This window comes from Micromys minutus, assembly GCF_963924665.1.
Source record: "Micromys minutus genome assembly, chromosome: 12".
NCBI classification, from domain to species: Eukaryota; Metazoa; Chordata; class Mammalia; order Rodentia; family Muridae; genus Micromys; species Micromys minutus.
Genome location: NC_137981.1, coordinates 14,541,656 through 14,561,771, shown reverse-complemented (window position 1 = coordinate 14,561,771; position 20,116 = coordinate 14,541,656). Strand labels below are relative to the sequence as shown.

Below are 20,116 nucleotides of genomic sequence, written 5' to 3'. Positions count from 1 at the left end.
ACCCGGCTCCTAGACGTTTAATTGTCTCTGACACCCACCCTGGCAGCCAAATGGGACAGCCGTACCTAGAGGCAGCCACAATGGAAGCATTGAGGCCACCGAAGCAGGATAACGCAACTGCTAGTGGGATGGTCCAGTTGAATATTCCAAAGATCTGATCTGCAAAGGTCTAAGGAAAAAGAGCAGAAGTCATTAGCAGATCCTAAAAGAGATAAAAAGGCATGCACAGATATATGCCCAAAGTCCTCAGGAGCCCAGTCCCTTCCACCGTGATGATAACAGGGCCTTCTTGAAAGCACCATCTCCTTGTGCTCTATCAGGCTGTCTAGTCCCTTCCCAGGGCTGAGCGAACTGGGATAAATCCAGGAGCCCACAACACACCCTCAACCTGCTAGTGAAAACCCTTTACCACGGCAACAGCGTCACTGGCCAAGATGTCCTTTATGTCTAGCACACTGTAATAGGCCACATTGGTCAAGAGGTAGATGATGGTGACAATGGGCATGGAAATGCCAATGGAGAGGGGCAAGTTCCTACAGCCAAACAGAAAGAAAAAAAAGGGTCTGTCAGTCCCACCACTGTGTCCTGAGGTCTGCCATGCCATCCGCTCTAGGGATGCAGAGAGCTCTGGTCCCCAGGTCCTTTGCCTCTGAGGTTGCCTTGAAGTTTTGGTGTGAGCTCTAAACCCATAAAAACTACAAAGTATTAGGGGAGAAATTACAGAAGTTCTGCAGAGAAGGTGACGTTGCATGTGGTAGCTTTGACTTGTGGTCCCCGCTACTCTCTGAAGGCTAAGGTACGGGGATCCCAAGTTCAAGACCTGTGGAGACAATTCACTGAAGCTGTCTCAAGTAGAAACAGGCAAGAGATGGATCAGTGTTAAGAGCATCTGTTGCTCTTGCGAAGACCTGGGTTCAGTTCCCAGCACCCATGTGGTAGCTCATGGTAGTCTGTGACTCCAACTCCAGAAGACTGGAAACCCTCTTCTGGCCTCTGAGGACACTGGGCATACATATATGCAAAAAAAACATACACACACATAAAAATTTTTAAACTATTCTCAAAATGAAAAATAAAGCAGGGCTGAGTGCAAAGCTTAGTGTAAAGTATTTGTCTAGCATGCCCAGGGGTCCCAGGCCCATTCTCCAGTACCACTGGAAGACAACAACAAAAGAAGAGACTGACCAAGGGCTACATTATCCCGGCATAACAGGAAGGTGGGTGTGATTCCTTTCAACAACCAGTGGTCAGGTAAGGATTCTGTCTCTGAGCCCTGCACACTGTGTCTTCAAGGTAAGAAACAGAAGAAACTGGAGAGGCAGATTGTGGAATCTCACTTCTTCAGTAGAAAGAACAATGTGTACATCCAAACAAGGAAGTCATTTCGGAGAATTCCAGGTGCCACCCTACCTGGCAGCCAGGAAAAAGGCACAAAGATCCCTTAAGGTCTCTCAAGTGCAAAAAAAAAAAAAATCACTGTCTATATAAACGCCAAAAGAAGGGAGGAACAGATATGGTGTCTGTCTGTTTTTCTGGTAGTAGAAATTGGATCTAAGATCAAGAACACATTCGCAGTGGTTTAACCTGTGGGTCTCAACCCCTTTGGGTCACATATTAGATATTCTACATATCAGATACTTACATTACAATTCATAACAATAGCAGAATTACAGTTATGAAATAGCAACAAAAATAACTCTGGTTGTGGGTCACCACAACACAAGGAGTTAAGGGTTGTAGTGTTAGGAAAGCTACACACTACTGCTCTAAAGCCTTGAGCCGTCTAAACCCCTCTGTTAATACTGACAGGGTCTCAGTAAGTTGCTCTGAGAGGCCATGAATTCAGTCTGTACTTGGTTTTGAACCTGTGATGCTCCTGCCTCAGCCTCCAGAGTTACAAGCCTTTCCCATGAAGCAGGGTTGCAAATTATCCAGAGTCATTCAGCTTCTCGCCAGTAGGTGGAAGCACCACTACCCATTGCCTTCTAGAACCCCTGTTCCTCAGTCACAGGGCCAGCAGCTATATCCCAGAGAAGCTTCTCAGCTTTCAGAGCCCACAGCAAACAGCTCTGAGAGCTATTGTAATTTAGGGAAACTATTTACTGGCAAATCTTAGTTTCTCGGCTCATGATAGTTTATAGCCAGGAAAGGCCATGGAGATAGTATAATTCCACCCCCTTAATGTTTTATCACAGAAGCAGGCAAAGGCTAGAGAAATGGCTCAGTCAATGACGGTGTCTGTCTTGCAAGGAGGGCCTCAGAACCTACCTATAAATGGCTGGTGTGTTGTGGGGGATGGTACACACTTGTAATCCCAGAATCAGAGAGGTGGGAACAAACGGACCCTAGGGTTCCTCAGCAACCAGCCTAGCCTAATTAGCAAGCTCCAAGCCAGTGAATGAATCAGTCTCCAAAACCAAAAGAGATGGGAGCTAGAGAGATGGTTCAGCTGTTACAAACACAAGTTCCTGCAGAGGACTCAGGTTCTGGTCCTAGCATGCACATAAGTAGCTCACAGCTGTCTAATACACAACCATGCCCTCAGGCACACACACACACATATACAATAAATACAGTTTTTTAAAGTACACAGTACCTGAGGAATAACACCAAAGTAGTTTCCACAAGCATGTGTGTACACACCCTAGACACATTTACACAAGAAAGCACCGGGAAAGCTGGGCATAGTCAGGAAGGTTACAGATTCTAGGCCAACGTGGACTGCATACATATTGAAATACATAACAGAAAGGAAAAGGGGGAGGAGTTTTGTAAAGAAAAACAAGGAATGGCCAAGTATGGTGGTGCACGCCTTTAAATCCCAGCACTCGGGAGGCAGAGAGAACTGGAACTGGATCTCTGTGAGTTCGAGGCCAGTATGGTCTACACTACCAGATGAAGGGAGAAAAGGTACAGCAAGTTCCTGGTTACAAAGCTTGGCTTGGCTACAGGGCAGTGCAGAGCAGTCCTGGTGAGGCAAGCCAGTGAATGGCTGGAACAGTTCCACGCTATCGGCATGAATCAGGACAAACAGAAAAGGGCCCAGAAGGGGAACGGAAGAAGTTGTTCCGTAGAAGTCAGTTCTATGACCTAAAATTATCTGTGTGGGGATAAGGGTGAGTGAAGGTCTGAAGACAGAAAAGGCTTTATGAGATTATCTTGGTGCTCCTCAGATTAGTTTACCAATTCTCTTGCTTCACCCTCCTAAGTAGTTGGCAAGGACCTTGAGTGTCTAAAGGCTTATTCAAGCACCAAGTATAACCTGCTTTATTTTAGGTAGAAATGAGCGCATATACAAACTTTTCTAAAAGGATTTATAAAGCATATGCAAGAAAGTACACACCCTAACATAGTCACTGCAACCATGGGCAAGTTATAGCTCTAGATCTTAAATCTGTCAAAATTCTGGCAGACAGAGCTCAGGAAATGATGGCCTAGCCCTGGTGTGGACGGGTGGAGGAGAAGTACCTACCTCTCGGGATTCCTGATCTCTTCGGTGACATAGTTAAGGGTGTCCCAGCCTGAATAGGAGAACAAAGCTGAGTACAGCGCCAGAGCAATGTCACCCATTGCAAACGACGAACCCTCGAAGGAGTTCTCAAAGTTAGTTGTGGCTCCTGGAGGATGAAAACAAGAATTAATGGCCCACTCCTACTTCAGCTGACCCTATAAAGGAGAAAATGAATGTGGTAAGAACAGCAAAGAAATAAATGGCTATGTGGCGTCACGAAGGGGGAGGGCTGGGGACAGAAGAAAGGCATCTACAGAGGGCCAAGGTGTAGGAAACCATGGATGTGGTGTGACAGGAAGAACTCAAGTGACTGTCTACGATGAGAAACTATCACAGAGCCCAACAGGGCTAGATGACACTGAGGTGGCATTCTGCTCCACACAACGGGCCGCCTGAGCCCTACCTGTCTAACACTAGCCAGGGATAACGCAGGGAGGGGAGAGAAGAGGTGAGGTTCGGCATGCTCAGGTCAACAGAGGAGATGTTGGGAAGGCTTCAGACCTGGAAACAGGTAGGAGAGATGTCAAGGAGTGCACCTCTGACTGCTCGCTTCCCAGGGCAGAAGCGGCAGAGCAATAACACTAGAGAACTGTAAAAGCCCGTCCCGGGGCACAGCTTCCTGTGGGAGGCAGCATAGTGGGAAGTGAAGGACAGGCCTTGGACTGTCTGCCAGGGCACAAGTCTCAGCTCTTCTCCTTAACCACTGGGAATTTGAGCAAGATGGTCAACCTGGGTGATCCATTTGGGGCTTTGTTGTTTTGCTTTAAAATAGGTTCTCACTGTATAGTCCTGGCTGGTCTGGAACTCGATCCGTAGACCAAGCTGGCCTCAAACTCAAAGATGCACCCAACTCTACCTCTGGGTGCTGAGATAGAGCATAAACCACCACACTTCTGTGTCCTGGGCTGGTTCTCTATGTAGCTGAGAATGATCTTTAACTCCTGAGCCTCTTAGTATCATCTCACAAGTACTGGGATTATAGGTATATACCATTCTGCCTAAGAAAGGTAATTCCGGGCTGGAAAGATGGCTCAGCAGTTAAGAGCACTCACTGACTGCTCTTCCAGAGGTCCTGAGTTCAAATCCCAGCAACCACATGGTGGCTCACAACCATCTGTAATGGGATCTGATGCCCTCTTCTGGTGTGTCTGAAGACAGCTACAGTGTACTTATATATAATAAATAAATAAATCTTATTAAAAAAAGAAAAGAAAGGAACAATAGTATCTACCAAATATGGTATTTAGAGATCTAAATAAGATCAGTGAGAGACTCCTAGTGAAGACATACTGCTTGCCTAGCTTGACCCAGAACTCTGGATTTGATCCCCCAGTACTCCAAAGAAAGAGAAAAAAAGGGAAGTTTAATAGAAGTCGGTTGCTATGGTTTTCCTTACCCTGGCCAAGTCTCACAATGCCCGCAATGATGACTGCAATCAGCGCCAACACTTTGGCATAGGTGAAAAGATCTTGGACCAGGGTTCCCCACTTGACGTAGGCACAGTTAATGAAGGTTAAGAGACCTGAAAGAAAAATGACATTGACCGTGACCCAGCCTCTGCACTCGGAGGGCCTCATACCCCCAAGCCCCTTTTCCAGCCCCGCTCATCCAAGATGAACCATCGGGTAGGGTCAGCTGTGTGTTCGGGCTCTGCAAGGCATTTACTCAACACCTGTGTTTACACTGCCACATTCCCAAGCCAGATCACCTTAAATTAGGGTCATATAACAAAGTGGCAAAATTACTGGTCACAGAAGCAGGAGGCACCTGGGAGTTAGTTGTACAGATTAGTAGTGTATTCTGATCCCCTTCTCACCTTAAAACCATTCTTTCCTTCCTAACACACACACACACACACACAGAGAGAGAGAGAGAGGTTTAGAACCCAACATCCTGACTCTATGCTGTTGTTATAAACCTTGACAAGTCCTGCTGTAATGTATCCAGAGTCTGTATCCAAGGATTAGCATAGAGACCAAGCTTCCTGCCCCCTGCCCACCGGCCCCACTATTTGTTTTGTGCTTTGTGAAAACTCTTGCAGCTAAAACAAGTTCTGTAGAAAGAGAGCAGGGCATGTTTCCAGCCTGAATAATGCAACAGTCTGAGCCATAAACATTCCTCAAGTCCTTCCACCCTGGGCTAGAGGCGATGGCGATCCCAAGGAAGGTCCACACATCATCCTCGGAGCAAGTGTTTGCAGCAGGGTGTGACAGTCCCTGGCCAAGTACTGTGGTACATGAACATTCTTCCAAAGAGTGTGTATCTTTCGTCAAAATCTGAGTAGTAGCTGAGGGTGTGGCTTAGTGGTAGCTTCTGTGTTACAATGCATGAAAGCCTTGGGTTCAAATCCTTTCACCTAAAAAAATAGTACTCTCAGGAAAATCCATTAGCCCCAAAGTTACAACCTATTACTTAGAAAGAGATTCAAGAAGGGAAGCCTCGCATGCCGTGAGGCTGGCTGGCAGCTCAGGGATTCAGAGGGAAGAAAGGCAGAGGCAACCCCAAGACCCATTCTGCAGCCTCTGCAACAGGCAGGCATCTCCATCCCCCAAGCCTGTGCCCACCACCATGCCACAGAGAATCAACGACTGGACCGCCCCACAGAGCACCTGACTGTCATGTCTCCTACAGTGGCTCTCAGAGGGAAGTTTGATTTGGGCCATCAACACAATTTTTTTAAAAAAAAACAAAACAAAACAAAAGAAGCGACTCCAAGCGCAAAGGCAGTGACTCTGGCTCTCAGAAGACTAGGGAAGGATCTCCTAGTGCTAGGTCCAAAGGAGTCTCCAATTCTCCAAACCCCAAAACATGATCCAAATATCCAGAAATGGGCTCGACTAGACTAGAGAGGGATTTCTGGAGGCTAGATAAAGCCAGCATTCCTCGGGACCCTCGGGACCCTGCAAAGCTAGACCCCTCTACCAAAAGGAGTCTTTCCCCTCATCACTAGCACAAGATACAAATGGCTGCCTGTGGCACCTCAGATACTGTCAAAGTCCATGCTAGCAGCTGGCTCTGTTTGTCTCCTCCCCTACCCTAAATTCCCTCCAGTTCACAGACTTCACTCTCCTTATAACCCTGCTGTTCTCTCACCCTGCCCACCTCCCCATGTCTCCCCTCCCCCTCCACTCCTTCCCTCCCCCCAACCCCTCCCCCTCCAAGCCCCCTTCCCCACCCACCCCTCTCCTCTCCCCAGCTCTCTCTGTTCTTGCTTCTGTTCTCTCTGTTCTCTGTCTCTGCCATCCTCTGCTGCCTTCTGCCTGAGTCCAGTCTGCTGGCCAAGTTCAGTCTACTACTTTCTCTCTCCATCTCTGCTCTGGACTCTTCAGATGCCTCTGGCTATTGTCTCTCTCTTGTCTACAATAAGAAACCTTCCCCTTAACCATACTATAGATCAGTTCACGTCTATATATATAGAGAGAGAGATTTTAATTTAAGGCCACCTTGGATTAGATTATGAATCTCAAGCTAGCCTGGGCTACAGAGAACCCTTCTCGGAAGGAAAGAAAGCAACCTCACTAAGCTGAGTCCACAACACCCTCAGGGTCCACAGACCCCCTACAATTATTATGTCCTGGCCTTTTTGTCATTCTGGTCCAGGGGCCACTCCACTAAGAAGCAGGGAGAATGAGCCAACCTCTCTGCCTGTCTTCCTTCTAACCTTTCTGTGTCTGTGTGTACGTGAGTGTGTGCTCACCCTACAGGCACATGTGGAAGCCAATGCCAGGAGTCTTCCTCCGTCACTCCTCCACCTTATCTTTTATTACAGTTATTCCCATGTGAGTGCATGCCACGGCACAGACGTGGAGGTCAGAGGACAACTTGTAAGCGCCCATTCTCTCCTTCAGCCATGTGGGGCTCAGGGGTCAAACTCGGGCGTGGCAGGGGCCTTTACTGGCTAAGCCATCTTGCCAGCTTGTCTGCCCTACTTTTTTGAGATAATCTCCCTGCACCTGGAGCTCATAGATCTCTCCCAAGTGCTCTGCAACATGGCTTTTTAAGCAGGCACTGAGGATCCGAACTCAGGTCTCCTTTCTTGAGCAGCAAGCAATTTGTATTGTAAGCCAACACCCCAGCGCCCTTTCTACACATTACCCACATTTTTCCCCCCCTGAGGAGATTTCTGGCTGTACTCATGTCTTTATGCCTAATAGACAAAACAGTAAACAAGCAAACCTTATCAGAAGGCTGAGCAAACATGTACCCAACGCTCCAGGACACCCCAGTGCTAAGTTAATTATTAAAGACACTAGTGTACTGTCTCCTCGGTAATTCCACAAAATAAAGTGCCTTTATCTTGCCCTCCACAAGCCTGTCAGACGCTGCTCTTCCTCAGCCAGGCCAGTCGCGCATTCCTTACCTCCCACTGGACGTCCAGCCTAAACTATTCAGATGCCATGGAAACCTGTCTCTCCCCATCCTGCAATGGCTACTCTTCACCCTTGGGCTCTGCTTGGACTTAAAAATGCAGCGCCAACCAGGTTTCCATTAGAAACACCAAGCACAGATGTACTGTTGCTGCCATATACCCAGGAGAGTGGGGTCCTCTAGAACAGGAACCCCCTGGCAGGAATGAAGACATTCTAACGTGAAACGTATGTCCCTCCCCACTTTTGGCTAGCAGACCATTAAACAGTGGTCCCTGGGAAGTTGGAATTCCCCTGGAATTCTCATGCTGGGAGAAGAAAAGGCTGAAGCCTGGTGCAGTTGGCAGAGAAGCTCGTGACTCAAAGAGATTCCACACAGCTTGGCATCTTCTCAGACCACTTTGCAAGAGACATTAGAACTGAGGCAACGGGAGCCAGGGTGGGTGCGACCACTCTTTTACTGGGGCTGCTTAGCTGTGCAGATCTCTGACCCGCTATCCAAACCTAAACCTCATATTAGGATCTACTGAACCTCTTTGTTTCTTTTTCCCCCTTCCCAGCGCTGCCATCCCTCTGCCTCTACTCTTACTTTGTCCCTCTGAGTGACCGACCATGCACCAGCGCTGTCCAGCCTAGCAGGGTAACTATAGGTTACAACATGGAGCTGGAACAGACAAAAAGGGATACTTCTGCTTCTCAGAGGTTGCAGCTCTGCGTCACAGGGCTCTCGTCTCGGTTCTATCCACAGCCGCGAGTGCAGACGAGAAACAGCTGACTCACACCTTTTCCTTACAGCGACCCCAGCCATGGGAGTGCAGGGCAGTGCTCCTCAACCTTCCTGATGCTGTGACCCTTCAGTGCAGCTCCTCTGCATGGCACGGTGGTCCCCAACCATAACCTCATTTCATTCCTACTTCATAACTTTAATTCTGCTACTGTTGTAAATCATAATGTAAATATGTTATGCAGGATATCTGATATGTGATCCCTGTGAAAAGATTATTAGACACCACACACAGGCACATACACACACACACACACACACATGCACACACATACACACACAAAACGAGGTCACAACTCCAGGTTGAGAATGGCTGATGTAGAAGTTGTTGATATTTGGATCCCTACTGCTGGGCTCACTTCATTTCTTCTGTTACCTCCCATGTTCCCCACTACTGCACTTATTTTCAGCCACAGACCCACCATTACATCCTGCTCTGCTCTCTGTACTGAACACGGGGTGGTGGGAGGGGGCTCAAGTTGAATGCAAAATCCTGTATGAAAAGATGGGAACACAGAGAACTGACTGAAGAGAGCTTGGCTTTCACCTTACACAGCTCCCAGCTTCCTCCAGAGAGCCTGGCCCTGGGAACAGGAAATGAATAAGGCAAGCCCCAATGCTGACTGGGCTCTTTGTCCCCACCCCTAACAGATACAGCTGACTAGAGTCCCCGAAGCTCAGCCAAATGTATGACACTGGAAGCAAAACCGAACCTCCTGCTGCAGTCATAGAAAGAGGAGTGAAGGGTTAGAATAACAGGAATGGATACAAGTTAACCTACAGACAGGACACCTGCCCTTCCACCCCTGGGGGGGGGGGGTAATTCAGTCTCCACCCAATACTGAGTCAAGTACACAGGAGGATTGCCTAAAATGACCTTTAACCTTGACCCAGCTGCTACTCTAGCCCTGCTTTAACTCCAGAGGAAAAAAAGCAGCTGCTGAGAAGATGACACTCCTGTAACCTGAAGAGGTTCTCCAGGACAGGCCAATCCCAGCAGACACGAGGTCCCTGGGGAGGATGCTGCCAAGAGGGTCCAGAATCTGCCCTAGAACAAAATGGAAATACCCAGCTTAGGTTGTTCTGAAAAGGAAAGATGGGAGTGGGGCTGCTCCGTTAAGAGTACTTGCTGCTCTTGCAGAGGACCCACATCTGGCTCCCAGCACCCACACAGTGTCTCACAACTAACCACCCATAACTCCAGTTCTAGGGGACCACACACAGCGTTCTGATCTCTGCAGGCTCACTCGTGCACATGACATACACATGCATACCGGTACATATACACAAAATAATCTTTAATCCAAAAGTAACAATGCCTTTAGCCTGTTCTGATCAATGTCCGGGGTTACTTCAAACAGTCTAAAGTCTCACCAACAAACTGTGAGCCCTTATCCTGTAGAGATTAGTCCTGAAGCCTTTACAAGTTAAAAGTTAATGATGCCCTAAATGAGCTTCAATGATCTCATGGGATGACAGCGACAGCAGTGACAACTTACACTGTGCTTGAATGATGTGCGTTTGTCTCATTGTTCACTCTCCTGCATTAATATGTGCTTGCATTTTTCATGATATGCTTTTCTTAATTCATAGAGGTTCGACATCTAATAAAATGAAATCAATACTAGTAAAGGATGTTCCAGGAACCCACGTTTCCTTTTACACTGTTCATATATTTTGTGATCTTTGTGGTCCTGCATCCGTTCTAGCCTGCTTGTTTGTGTGCATACCACACGAACACAGATGCCTGAGAAGGGCAGAGGCCTGAGTTACAGGAGTATGTAAGCCACTCCTTGTAGGTGCTGTGAATCAAATCCAGGTCCTGAACAAGAGCCCCAAGGGCACTTAAGGGCAGAGCTATCTCTCCAGCCCTGATTTTCCTAGACTGTTGGGAGATGGCTTATATTACAATAGCTGACCTTGTTGTGTGTGGTGGGTGAGCCTTTAAAGCCACCACTTGGGACTGGGGAGTCAGAGACTGATTAACCTCTGATTTGAGGCCAAGCTGGTCTACATAGTGTTTAGTTCCAGACAAGACAAGGGACATAGTAATACCCTGTCTCAAATGAGAGTAAGAGAGAGGGGAAGGGGAAGAGTTTGGTAGGACAGTGGTGGTAGAGCAGAGGTAGATCTCTAAATTCAAGGCCATCCTGGTCTACAGAGCACGGAGCCAGGTCCAGGACAGCCAGGGCTACACACAGAGGGGGGAAAAAGTCCAACAGTGTTAAGTAACACTTCTCCCTACAGTAAGGATACAATTAAGAGGCTGTCATCTTTATGTCCCTTCTAAGAAATGGGCCACATTTCCTAAGTAACAGAGGAAGACCTCCTTTTAAGCACAGGAACCAGCCTTCCTACACATAGGCAGAGAGCTGGTGGCACTCGGTGGCACTGTGAATGACATTAGTTAGAAAGTAAAGAAAAAGAAGTGAAGACCTTTGGGCAGGCCTCAGTATCTTGTTATACTGAATTTTCCCTCTCACTGCAATTAAAGAATGTAAATGTGACCTTGGCAGAAGGGTCAGGGAGTGCTGGAAACCAACCCTGATCTTGTGCAAGAGCAGCAAGCACTGTTAACCGGTGAGCCTCGTGCAAATCGGCCTCTCGTCCATATTGTACGTCCCAGTTCTAGCAAATCCAAGTGCAATCTTTCACTGACTGACTCTAAGCAGGTACCACTCCAAGAGAGGGAGAGAGAAGCTGCTGATTCACACACACACACACACACACACACACACACACCATGTTTAACTTTTTACTGACTCTTCCTTTTGGATTTCCCCCAGGTGTTGTTCCGGGTCATGGAAGCATTCCACTGAGTCAGGTGTCACGGGTGAAGAGGACACAAACGCAGAGTGACCATGGGTCACTGAGTCAGACCCCCTCCCAGTGTCCTTCCTAGAACTCAGTCAGCACTTTAATCCCAGTGGCTCTGGCATCTCTGAGGAAGCAAGCAGTTCGTACATCCCCTAGATTTCTAAGCAACTAGAGGGCGGGCAAGATAATTCAGTGGATTATCTTGGTTATCAAGGTGCTCACAGCCAAGCCCAACAACCAAAGTCTGATTCCCCAGGACCAACACGGTGAAAACGGAGCACCAACTCTCACAAGTTGTCCCCTGACCTTCACAGGTGCGCCCTGGCACATACGAGGACACACATATATGAATACGCACAATAAAGAAATAAAATGTAAATTTTTGAGAGCAGCTGCATCTTTCATATTTGTCTAGCATTTTGGTTCCATCCCTCGGGCACCAGGCACAGGGCCTGAGCAGGCCTGAGAGTCACCTGTCACAGGGAGGCTCCTGGGGACTTCTGAATCAGGAAGTTGGGACGGTTTCCCAGAGCAGCCTGGTAATGTGCTGCTTTGCATTTAACTGAGGTACTAACCTCCAGAGACGGTCACATGCAAACCAACTTCGAGCAGAACATGCCTAAACCTTTCCCTTAACCCGAGCTCCGACATCTTTGTGGCACACTGTCATTGCTGGCCAAGCCCAGGTGCCACCCACAGCAATGGAGTCACAACCTCTGGGGAAGCCTTGCTGTGACCAAGTTGTTAAACTGAGGCCTGCTCTTCCATCTCCTGCAACAGGGGACCCCCAGCTCCCCTTAGTAGTAATTTCTTTGGTTTCCTCAAGTCTTGCTCTCCCACAGATCTCTGCCGTCTCTGGGTGGCTCAGATCTCCCTAAGCAGGGAGTAAGTAAGGAATGTTTTTGTGTTCTTCAGATAAGAGGGATGGCGAACACCTTTCATCATGCTGATCTCCGAGAGTTTGAGGCTAGCCTGATCTACATGGCAAGTTCCAGGCCAGTCAAGGCTACACAGTGAGATCCTGTCTCAAAAAGAGGCAAGAGTGGCTACAGAGATAGCTCAGCATTTAGGAGCACTGGATGCTCTTCTAGAGGAACAGGATTTGATTCCCGGCACCCATGTGGTGGTTCACGGCCATCTGTAGCGTCAGTTCCAGGGTCCCAGAACCTTCTTCTGGCCTCTGTGGGCACCAGGCGCAGCCAGACTGTACAGGCATGCGGGCAAAGCACCATTGCACACAAATAAATTAATATATTTTTTAATTCTCTTGAGAATCCCAGCATACAGCCAATATTGTATACAATACAATACAACCCACTGTTCCAAGCAGTTCTCCCAGCCTTCTCTAGAACATTCCCTTCTGAAGCTGAGACCAAGGTAACAGAGAAAAGTGACAACGAATGAACCCCTAAGAACTGTATGGGTTAAAACACAACTGTGCCCCTTCTCTTCTGGTGAGGAACTTGCACTGATCCTATATTAGGAGTAACCCAAAATTCTCATGCCACCCTAATTGCTAAGGTGACTGTGGGACATGACCTCACCTCTAACTTAAGATGGATCCTTGGAAAACCTCCCAAAGATAGGAAACTGGCTTCCAAGAAGAAATTCAGGGGGCAAAAGTCAGTTGGAGGCCCAGCTGTTCCGTCTCATTAGCCACAAGCACGTGAGGTCAGTCATTCCGGTCAGGAAAAACTGCACGAGGACATGTGGTCAAAGATCTCAGACACACACAGAGATCCGAAGTCCTTTGAAGTCCACCATCTGGCTGGGCAGCTCTTGATGAACCGTCTGTGCCCCCCTCTGCCTCGCTTCCACTGCAAAGATTTCTCAGGCCTCAGCCAAGACCCTTGATGGTCCACAGCATGAAATGCCCCATCTCGAAGATGCTGAATCTTGAGTTCTAGCTCCCGTACCATCAGCAAATCAACATCTACTAAAGATCCTATTACTGCATACAGTTCGGTAGAACCAAGCAGGAAGCGTGCAAAGATGCTTTGCCCGGTTCACAGCCCCTCAGCAAACGCTGCTTGTCGACTCGGGCAGTAGGCTGACTAGAAACAAGTCCTGCCAATAAACGGGGCAGGGGTGGGGAGCTAAACCAAAACAACTAGTTTGCAGTGAGTGACGCAAGCCAAGGCGAGAACAGCAATGTCTAACCACACTCAGTGGCAGAGCGTCCGGCTCTGAAGAAGTTTGGTTGGGCAGGCATGGACTTCCTACTTATCTCAGCGCTGCCAGCCTGGTCTACAGAGTGAGTTCCAGGCCAGCCGGGGCTACAGGATGAGAATGTGAAGAGAGAGACAGAGAGAGACAGAATGCGGTCCCTCCCTTCCCTGCCATGGTCTAGTATCTCCCCTCCCCCAGCGTCCATCACATCAAAGTTTCCTGAGCTCCTGCTTGGACTCTGTTAATTGCAAACGATAAGCTATTTCTTCTAGAAAGACTGCTTTGAGTATGAACACACCAGCCCTGGCATGCCACCCTCCCTCTGTGCTCCCCCTTTTCCTCAGTATCACAGCAGCTTAGAACTGTTTGTGTATCTACCTGGAGCTACATAAAGAAAGACCATTTAATGGATCTGTCCTCCCTAGGCCCAGCACAGAAATAAGCTCATAGTAACACTGAGTAGATTCTTCTTTGTGAGATAGTTCTGAAATCCAATTCTAACCTCAATGCCTTGAAATTGCCTAAGGGGAAGGCGCACATGGGAAGTTACCGATGGCCTCCCCATAACTCAGCCTTATCTAGCTCGGCCACTTAGCAAATGAGACACTGCTGCTTGATGGTTATTTCTCAAACCGCTCTCCCCCCGGTCGCCACCTCTTTGTCTCCCCTCTTGGCGGGTCCTCCTTTGTCACCACTTTGCAGAACTGAGATCTCTCCAACACTAGTAATCTTAGAGTCTATTCTTTGACCTCCTTTCTACAACCAGGCCTAGGGTCACGCCCGCTGTGCTCTTGGTTCCTATCACTATATGATAAAAGTAGTAGCCAACTCCCGTGATCCTAGTGAGGGGCTGGAGAGACGGCTCAGCAGTTATGAGCACCTGCTGCTGTTTTCAGGACTGGGGTGCAGCCCCAGCACCCACACTGGGCAGTTTACAACTGTCATTCTAGCACCAGGGGATCTGGTGTCCCCTTCCGGCCTCTGAGAGTATCATGTAGCATACATTCACACTGACACACACATACATAAATAAAAATAAAGCTTAAAAAAAAATCACTCTTGGGGCTGGAGAGATGGCTCAGCGGTTAAGAGCACTGACTGCTCTTCTAGAGGTTCTGAGTTCAGTTTCCAGTCAACCACAGGGTGGCTCACAATCGGATCTGATGCCCTCTTCTGGTGTGTCTGAAGACAGGAACAGTGTACTCACATACATAAAATAAATAAATATTTCTTTTTTTAGGAAAAATCACTCCTGGATGTCATCAGGTACATCCAAACTCAGCATATTGAGAGTTGATCTGAGCAGTTCTCTCAAACCTACTGTTCCTCATATGAGTGATCACCATCCCCATCCACCACACAGCTTACTGCATGGGTATCACATTATCATCCAACCCAGACAATGTTAGATCCGACTAGCCCCCTTATTCCTGAACCCTGATTTTCTGATTCTAGTCCAAGCCAAAGGACCAACCAGCTAATTAACTCACCTCTCTGCTGTGGCCTCTGTGCTTTTTTTTTTTTTTAATCTTTTTAAAATCATAAATTCAAAGGTACGAAGTTTCTGTATGGAGAGAAGGCTCTGTGGTCAAGCACATGAACTGCTCTCGAAGTTCCCGGCACCATATTATTAAGAGGGTTGCAGCCACCTGCACCTCTGCTTCCAGGGAGAACCAACACTCTAGCTTCCACAGGCACCTGCGCTCCTGTGTGTGTGTTCGTGCGCATGCACACACACTTTAAAGTAAAACCTTAATTGAAAGTAAAAGCCTTCCATGATAAAATAGAATAAAAGGTGGCAGGGGCTGGTAAGCTGGTTCCTGCAGCTCTTGCAGAGGACCTGGGTTTAGTTCCCAGCACCCACACGGTGGCTCACAAACCCATCTGTAACTCCAGTTCCAAGGGAATTCAGCACCCTCTCTTGGCCTCTCTGGACACAGAGCACGTACCCAGTACACATACACACATGCGGCACTTATGCACATAGAATAAAAACATTTTTTAAAATTAGACTAAAGGAGCCAGGCAAAATAGTACACGCCTTTAATCCCAACACTTGGGAAGCAGAGGCAGGTACAGCTCTGTGAATTCAAGAATAACCTGGTCTGCAGAGATAGTTCCAGGACATCCAGGGCTACACAGAAAGACCCTGTCTCAAAATAAATAAATACATATTACATTTTTTAAAAGAAAAACTAAAAATAGACTAAAGGATGTATGACCACTCCGCCAACCCCACAGAAGATACCTGGAGAATCTTTTAGAAGAGAAAGGCCAGTCCATCCATGAGGCCACAAGAAATGAACAAAATAGAATAGCATTCAGCAAGGGAGGAAGAGAAAAGCAAGTGCTACAAACAGAATGTCAGGAATTAATACACAGCTCCCAGTAATAACTCTGAATATGGGTGTTCTCAATTTCCCCAGTCAAAAGACGTAGCCTAGAGAACTGGATGGAAAGTTAGAAACCATCTATTGACAGCCTCCGAGAAATGCCCCTCACCACACAAGACAAACACAACTTTAGGCTGAAAGGCTGGAAAAAGATTTCCAAGTGCATCGATCTAGTAAACAGTCAGCTGCTGCTGTTCAAATAACAAATAAGAGTTCGAGCCAAAACTAGTGAGAAAGGGAAAAGCCACTTCACGCAGACTAAAGGGCCAGTCCACCAAGAGGACGGGGACAGTTCTAACCATTTTCGACCCAAACAAAGGGGAACCAGATTTCATAAAGCACACAGTTAGAGTGGCCACACCAGAGCAGCCACAGGAGGTTCCAGTCCCTCACCTTTGGGAAACGACAGGTCAGCCTAACAAAGAAACAACAGACACAGCTGCGTGTCGCCTCTCATGTGTGGTCCTGGCTTCGAACTCTCAGATGTCTGCGTGTAATCTGGAGTGTCTGTGGAGCTGCAGAGGCTGCAGCCCATGAGAGGGAGATGATGAGTCTCAAATGGTACAGGGGGAGCCTGCATATATGTCTGAGTGGCATGCATAGGAGGCCTGTGAGGTCAGAGAGGGTGTCAGATGAGGGATACAGATGGTTGAAAGACCCCCGGGGTTAAGGACCTAAGCAGGATGGGGGGGCAGAAGAGAGGAGGGTTTGGGGGTATAGTAATCCAAACTAAGAATGTGTGAAAATCCCTTATAGAAAGCCACTATTCTGTAATCTAATTAAAAATCTAATTTTGTGGGGCTGAGAGAATGGGGAAGACCGCCTACTACTCTTCCAGAAGCCCTGGGTTGCACGTTCAGCTCACAAAGGCCACCTGTAACTCTTCTGATCCCACAGGCATTCCCTGCATGCCGCACAGACATATGCAGGCCAGACACCCATACAACATAAAAATAAACAAACCCAAAGGAAGGTTTTAGTACAATTTTTATAGGAATTTGAACACAGTAACCCTTCATGGGTGAACAATGCCTCCCCCAGAAGACCTGGGTCATTCAATGAAAATCTCAGTTCCAGGCGTGGGATAAATCTTCACACTCAGTTACTGCATCCTGAGTACTGGCTAAGGAGGCCCCAAGCAACACAGGCATTGATATTACTCTTGGTTGTCCGACCAAAGTAGATAAGACCCTATTACTGTAGACGCCACACCAAAGAGGAGTACCGGAAACAGAATTTCAGGCAGCAATGCTGCCTTCCCTGTAGGTGCTAGGAATTGAAACCCAGGTCCTCTTCAAAAGTTTCTAAGCACCAAGCCATCTCTCCAGCCCTGAAAGAGCTTTTTCTTTTTTAAAATTTATTTTATTTATATGAGCACACTGTAACTGTTTTCAGACACACCAGAATAGGGCATCAGATCCCATTGTGAGCCACCCTGTGGTTGCTGGGATTTGAACTCAGGACCTCTGGAAGAGCAGTCAGTGCTCTTAACCACTGAACCATCTTTCCAGCCCCCTGAAAGACTTTCTTAATGGCATGTCTTCCTCTGCCTTTGCCCATGTTCCAACACCTATATCGGTTCCCTATTTAGGATAACTCTGAACCCCCAGGAAGGTACAACTCACAATCTCCTTCAATATGCATACTCCATTTTTTTTCCTCACCGGTGTGTCTTTCTATTTCCTGTCCCTGTGTCTCACCACTGACACCCCTTCTTCAAAAGATGTAATGATTCCTAGGAGAAGAGCACGCAAGCAGGAACGGAGTACAGAGTAAACGCCAAGCAAAGCAAAGTTCTTATTCCCAGGATGTTTGTCTTGTAGAGAAAGGGGCAGACAATAAACAAATGAATCATCGATGTTGGGTGGTAATGAGTACCACAAAGAACCAGGGAGCTGGGGTAAACTCAGGAGGAGGGAGAGAGAGACCGGGAAGAAGGGATGGGGAGACGGAGAGAGGAAGGAGGAGGAGGAAGAGGAGGAAATATAAAAGAGAAGAGCGGGACCCTGTGAGATGACTCAGTATGTAAAGGAACCTCTGCCACCAAGCCCAATGATCCCCAGAATTCACGTGATGGAAGGAGAGGGCTTATTTCTGCACATTTCCTCTGACATCCACACCTGTGCTAGGCATGCCTGCACACACTCACTCCATCAATAGCTGCAATTTTTTTAAGGAGGGGCTGGAAAGATGGTTCAGTAGTTTAGCACACTTGCTGCTCTTACAGACTGGCATTTGCTTCTCCCCACCCACAGGCAGCTCACAGCAATCTAACTCAAGTCCCAACAGACTTGCCTGACGCCTGTTGGTGTACCCTCTGAGTGTACCCACATACCACATACACACACACACACACACACACACACACACACACCACACACACACAACACACCACACACACACAACACATACCACACACATACACACTCAAGAATATTTTGCAAAGTGTTTTAAAGAAAGAAAGAAAGAAACAAAACCGGATGAGAAGCTGAGGAGATTTACTCTCATTCTGGCCTCTTGGTTGGTTCTGCTGTTAAGGATCAAATCTGGGGCCCAGCACATGCTAGGCCCATGCTCTACCTTTGAGCTACACCTCAGTCTCAGGAGAAAGACCATTTCGACCCGTCTCCCAGTAAGGTGGTATTTGTACAGAGGCGTGCAGGGAGTGGGTCTGTGGACATCTGGGGAAAGAGCCTTCCCAGTAGAACCCAAAGCAGAATCATGCCAGGCGGCATTCAGCCAAAGCAAGAGCAAGCGTGGGTGCAGCAGAGAGGGTAAGAGGAGGCAGGAAGCCGGGCAAGGCAGAGCGCAGGCGCGGTAGAAATCTGAGGGCTTCAGCCCAACTCTGACCCCTCCGTCTTTCAACATAGATGCATACAGCATCCGATGACCGTCCACCCTCCTAGAGACGGCCACACATAGTTGGATATAAATTCGCCTGGCTCCTCTACCACACTGCTAGTTACATTTCAGCTCCTTGTTTTTATAAAGTTTGTTGCATTCAATAAAAGGGTTTTTTTGTTTTGTTTTTTTGTATCGTTTGTTTGGTAGCGTTTTTTTGTTGTTGTTTTGGGTTTTTGGGGGTTTTTTTGGGGGGGTGGGTTTTTGGGTTTTGTTTTTGTTATTATTATTGTTTCTATGTGCTAGCCCTGGCTGCCCTGCAACTCAATCTGTAGATCAGGCTGGCCACGGACTCAGAGATCCGCCCGCCTCTGCCTCCCAAGTGCTGGGATTAAAGGCGCACACACCATCACTTCAGTGAAAGTTTTCTCAGCTCAGATATTTAATCATTGTCCCGATTCTGTGTTCCAAAGGCCACTTCCTGTTGGCTACTTTTGCGCCTGCCGTTTCCACTCTGCTAAGGGAAGGAGGACGCCTTCACAGTGAGCAACTGCATCTGGCCGCTAGCAATTATAAACATGCTCACCACCAAACGCTAACACCTGGCCATGTCAGTTTCTTTTTAAATTAAACATGGCTCAGCTCCCCAGAAAATAACTCAACTCTGGGTCACAGTGACCCATGCGAGGCAATGCTTGTAAGAACTAAGGTAGGATAGAAGGTCAGGGAAAAACCAAGGGGACACGAGAAGAGAAGGCCCCGCACTCCAGAGTCTAGCTGAAATCCTGCACTGGCTTAAGGCTGAGGATTTCAACACAAGTGAGAAAATTTGCCATAAAGATGATCTAAAGGAATATTCCTTCCATGAGGAAATAATTCAAATAATTAAAATCAAAATGGACCGTGCTTATAAGAGCTTTTAGTTTAACCTCATCCTTTTCCCCAGATGCGAACCTGTAATTTTTTTGAGGATCTCGCCAGTAAGACTATTAACTTTATTTGTAATCAAAACACATTTCTTAACTCCCTTGTGAACCATGAACCACCCCTATGATCTCATTTACCAAAAAGGAGGGGGAAAATGTTCTTGGCAAGTCTTTGAACCACACATAACTTCAGAAACCATCGAAATTATGTAAATGGGTATTGCTGAGAGCTCAAGGGCGGAGTTTTCTCGAGACACCCACAACCACACTTGGGTAATTAGCCCCTGTTCCTAAGTATCTTTCTCCCC

At 47.5% G+C, this 20,116-nt stretch overlaps 1 protein-coding gene across 1 annotated transcript in view; it reads right to left on the bottom strand.

Moving 5' to 3' along the window:
- The window catches only part of SLC7A7 (solute carrier family 7 member 7), a 45,765-nt gene that overhangs the window by 3,253 nt on the left and 22,396 nt on the right, over positions 1 to 20,116 (bottom strand). The window contains exons 5-8 of the mRNA XM_080926718.1: positions 4,908 to 5,033; positions 3,473 to 3,617; positions 410 to 533; positions 66 to 169 (exon numbers count right to left, since the gene is read on the bottom strand). Of these exons, the coding sequence (XP_080782844.1) occupies positions 66 to 169; positions 410 to 533; positions 3,473 to 3,617; positions 4,908 to 5,033 (499 nt within the window). The remainder of the gene's footprint in view (positions 1 to 65; positions 170 to 409; positions 534 to 3,472; positions 3,618 to 4,907; positions 5,034 to 20,116) is intronic.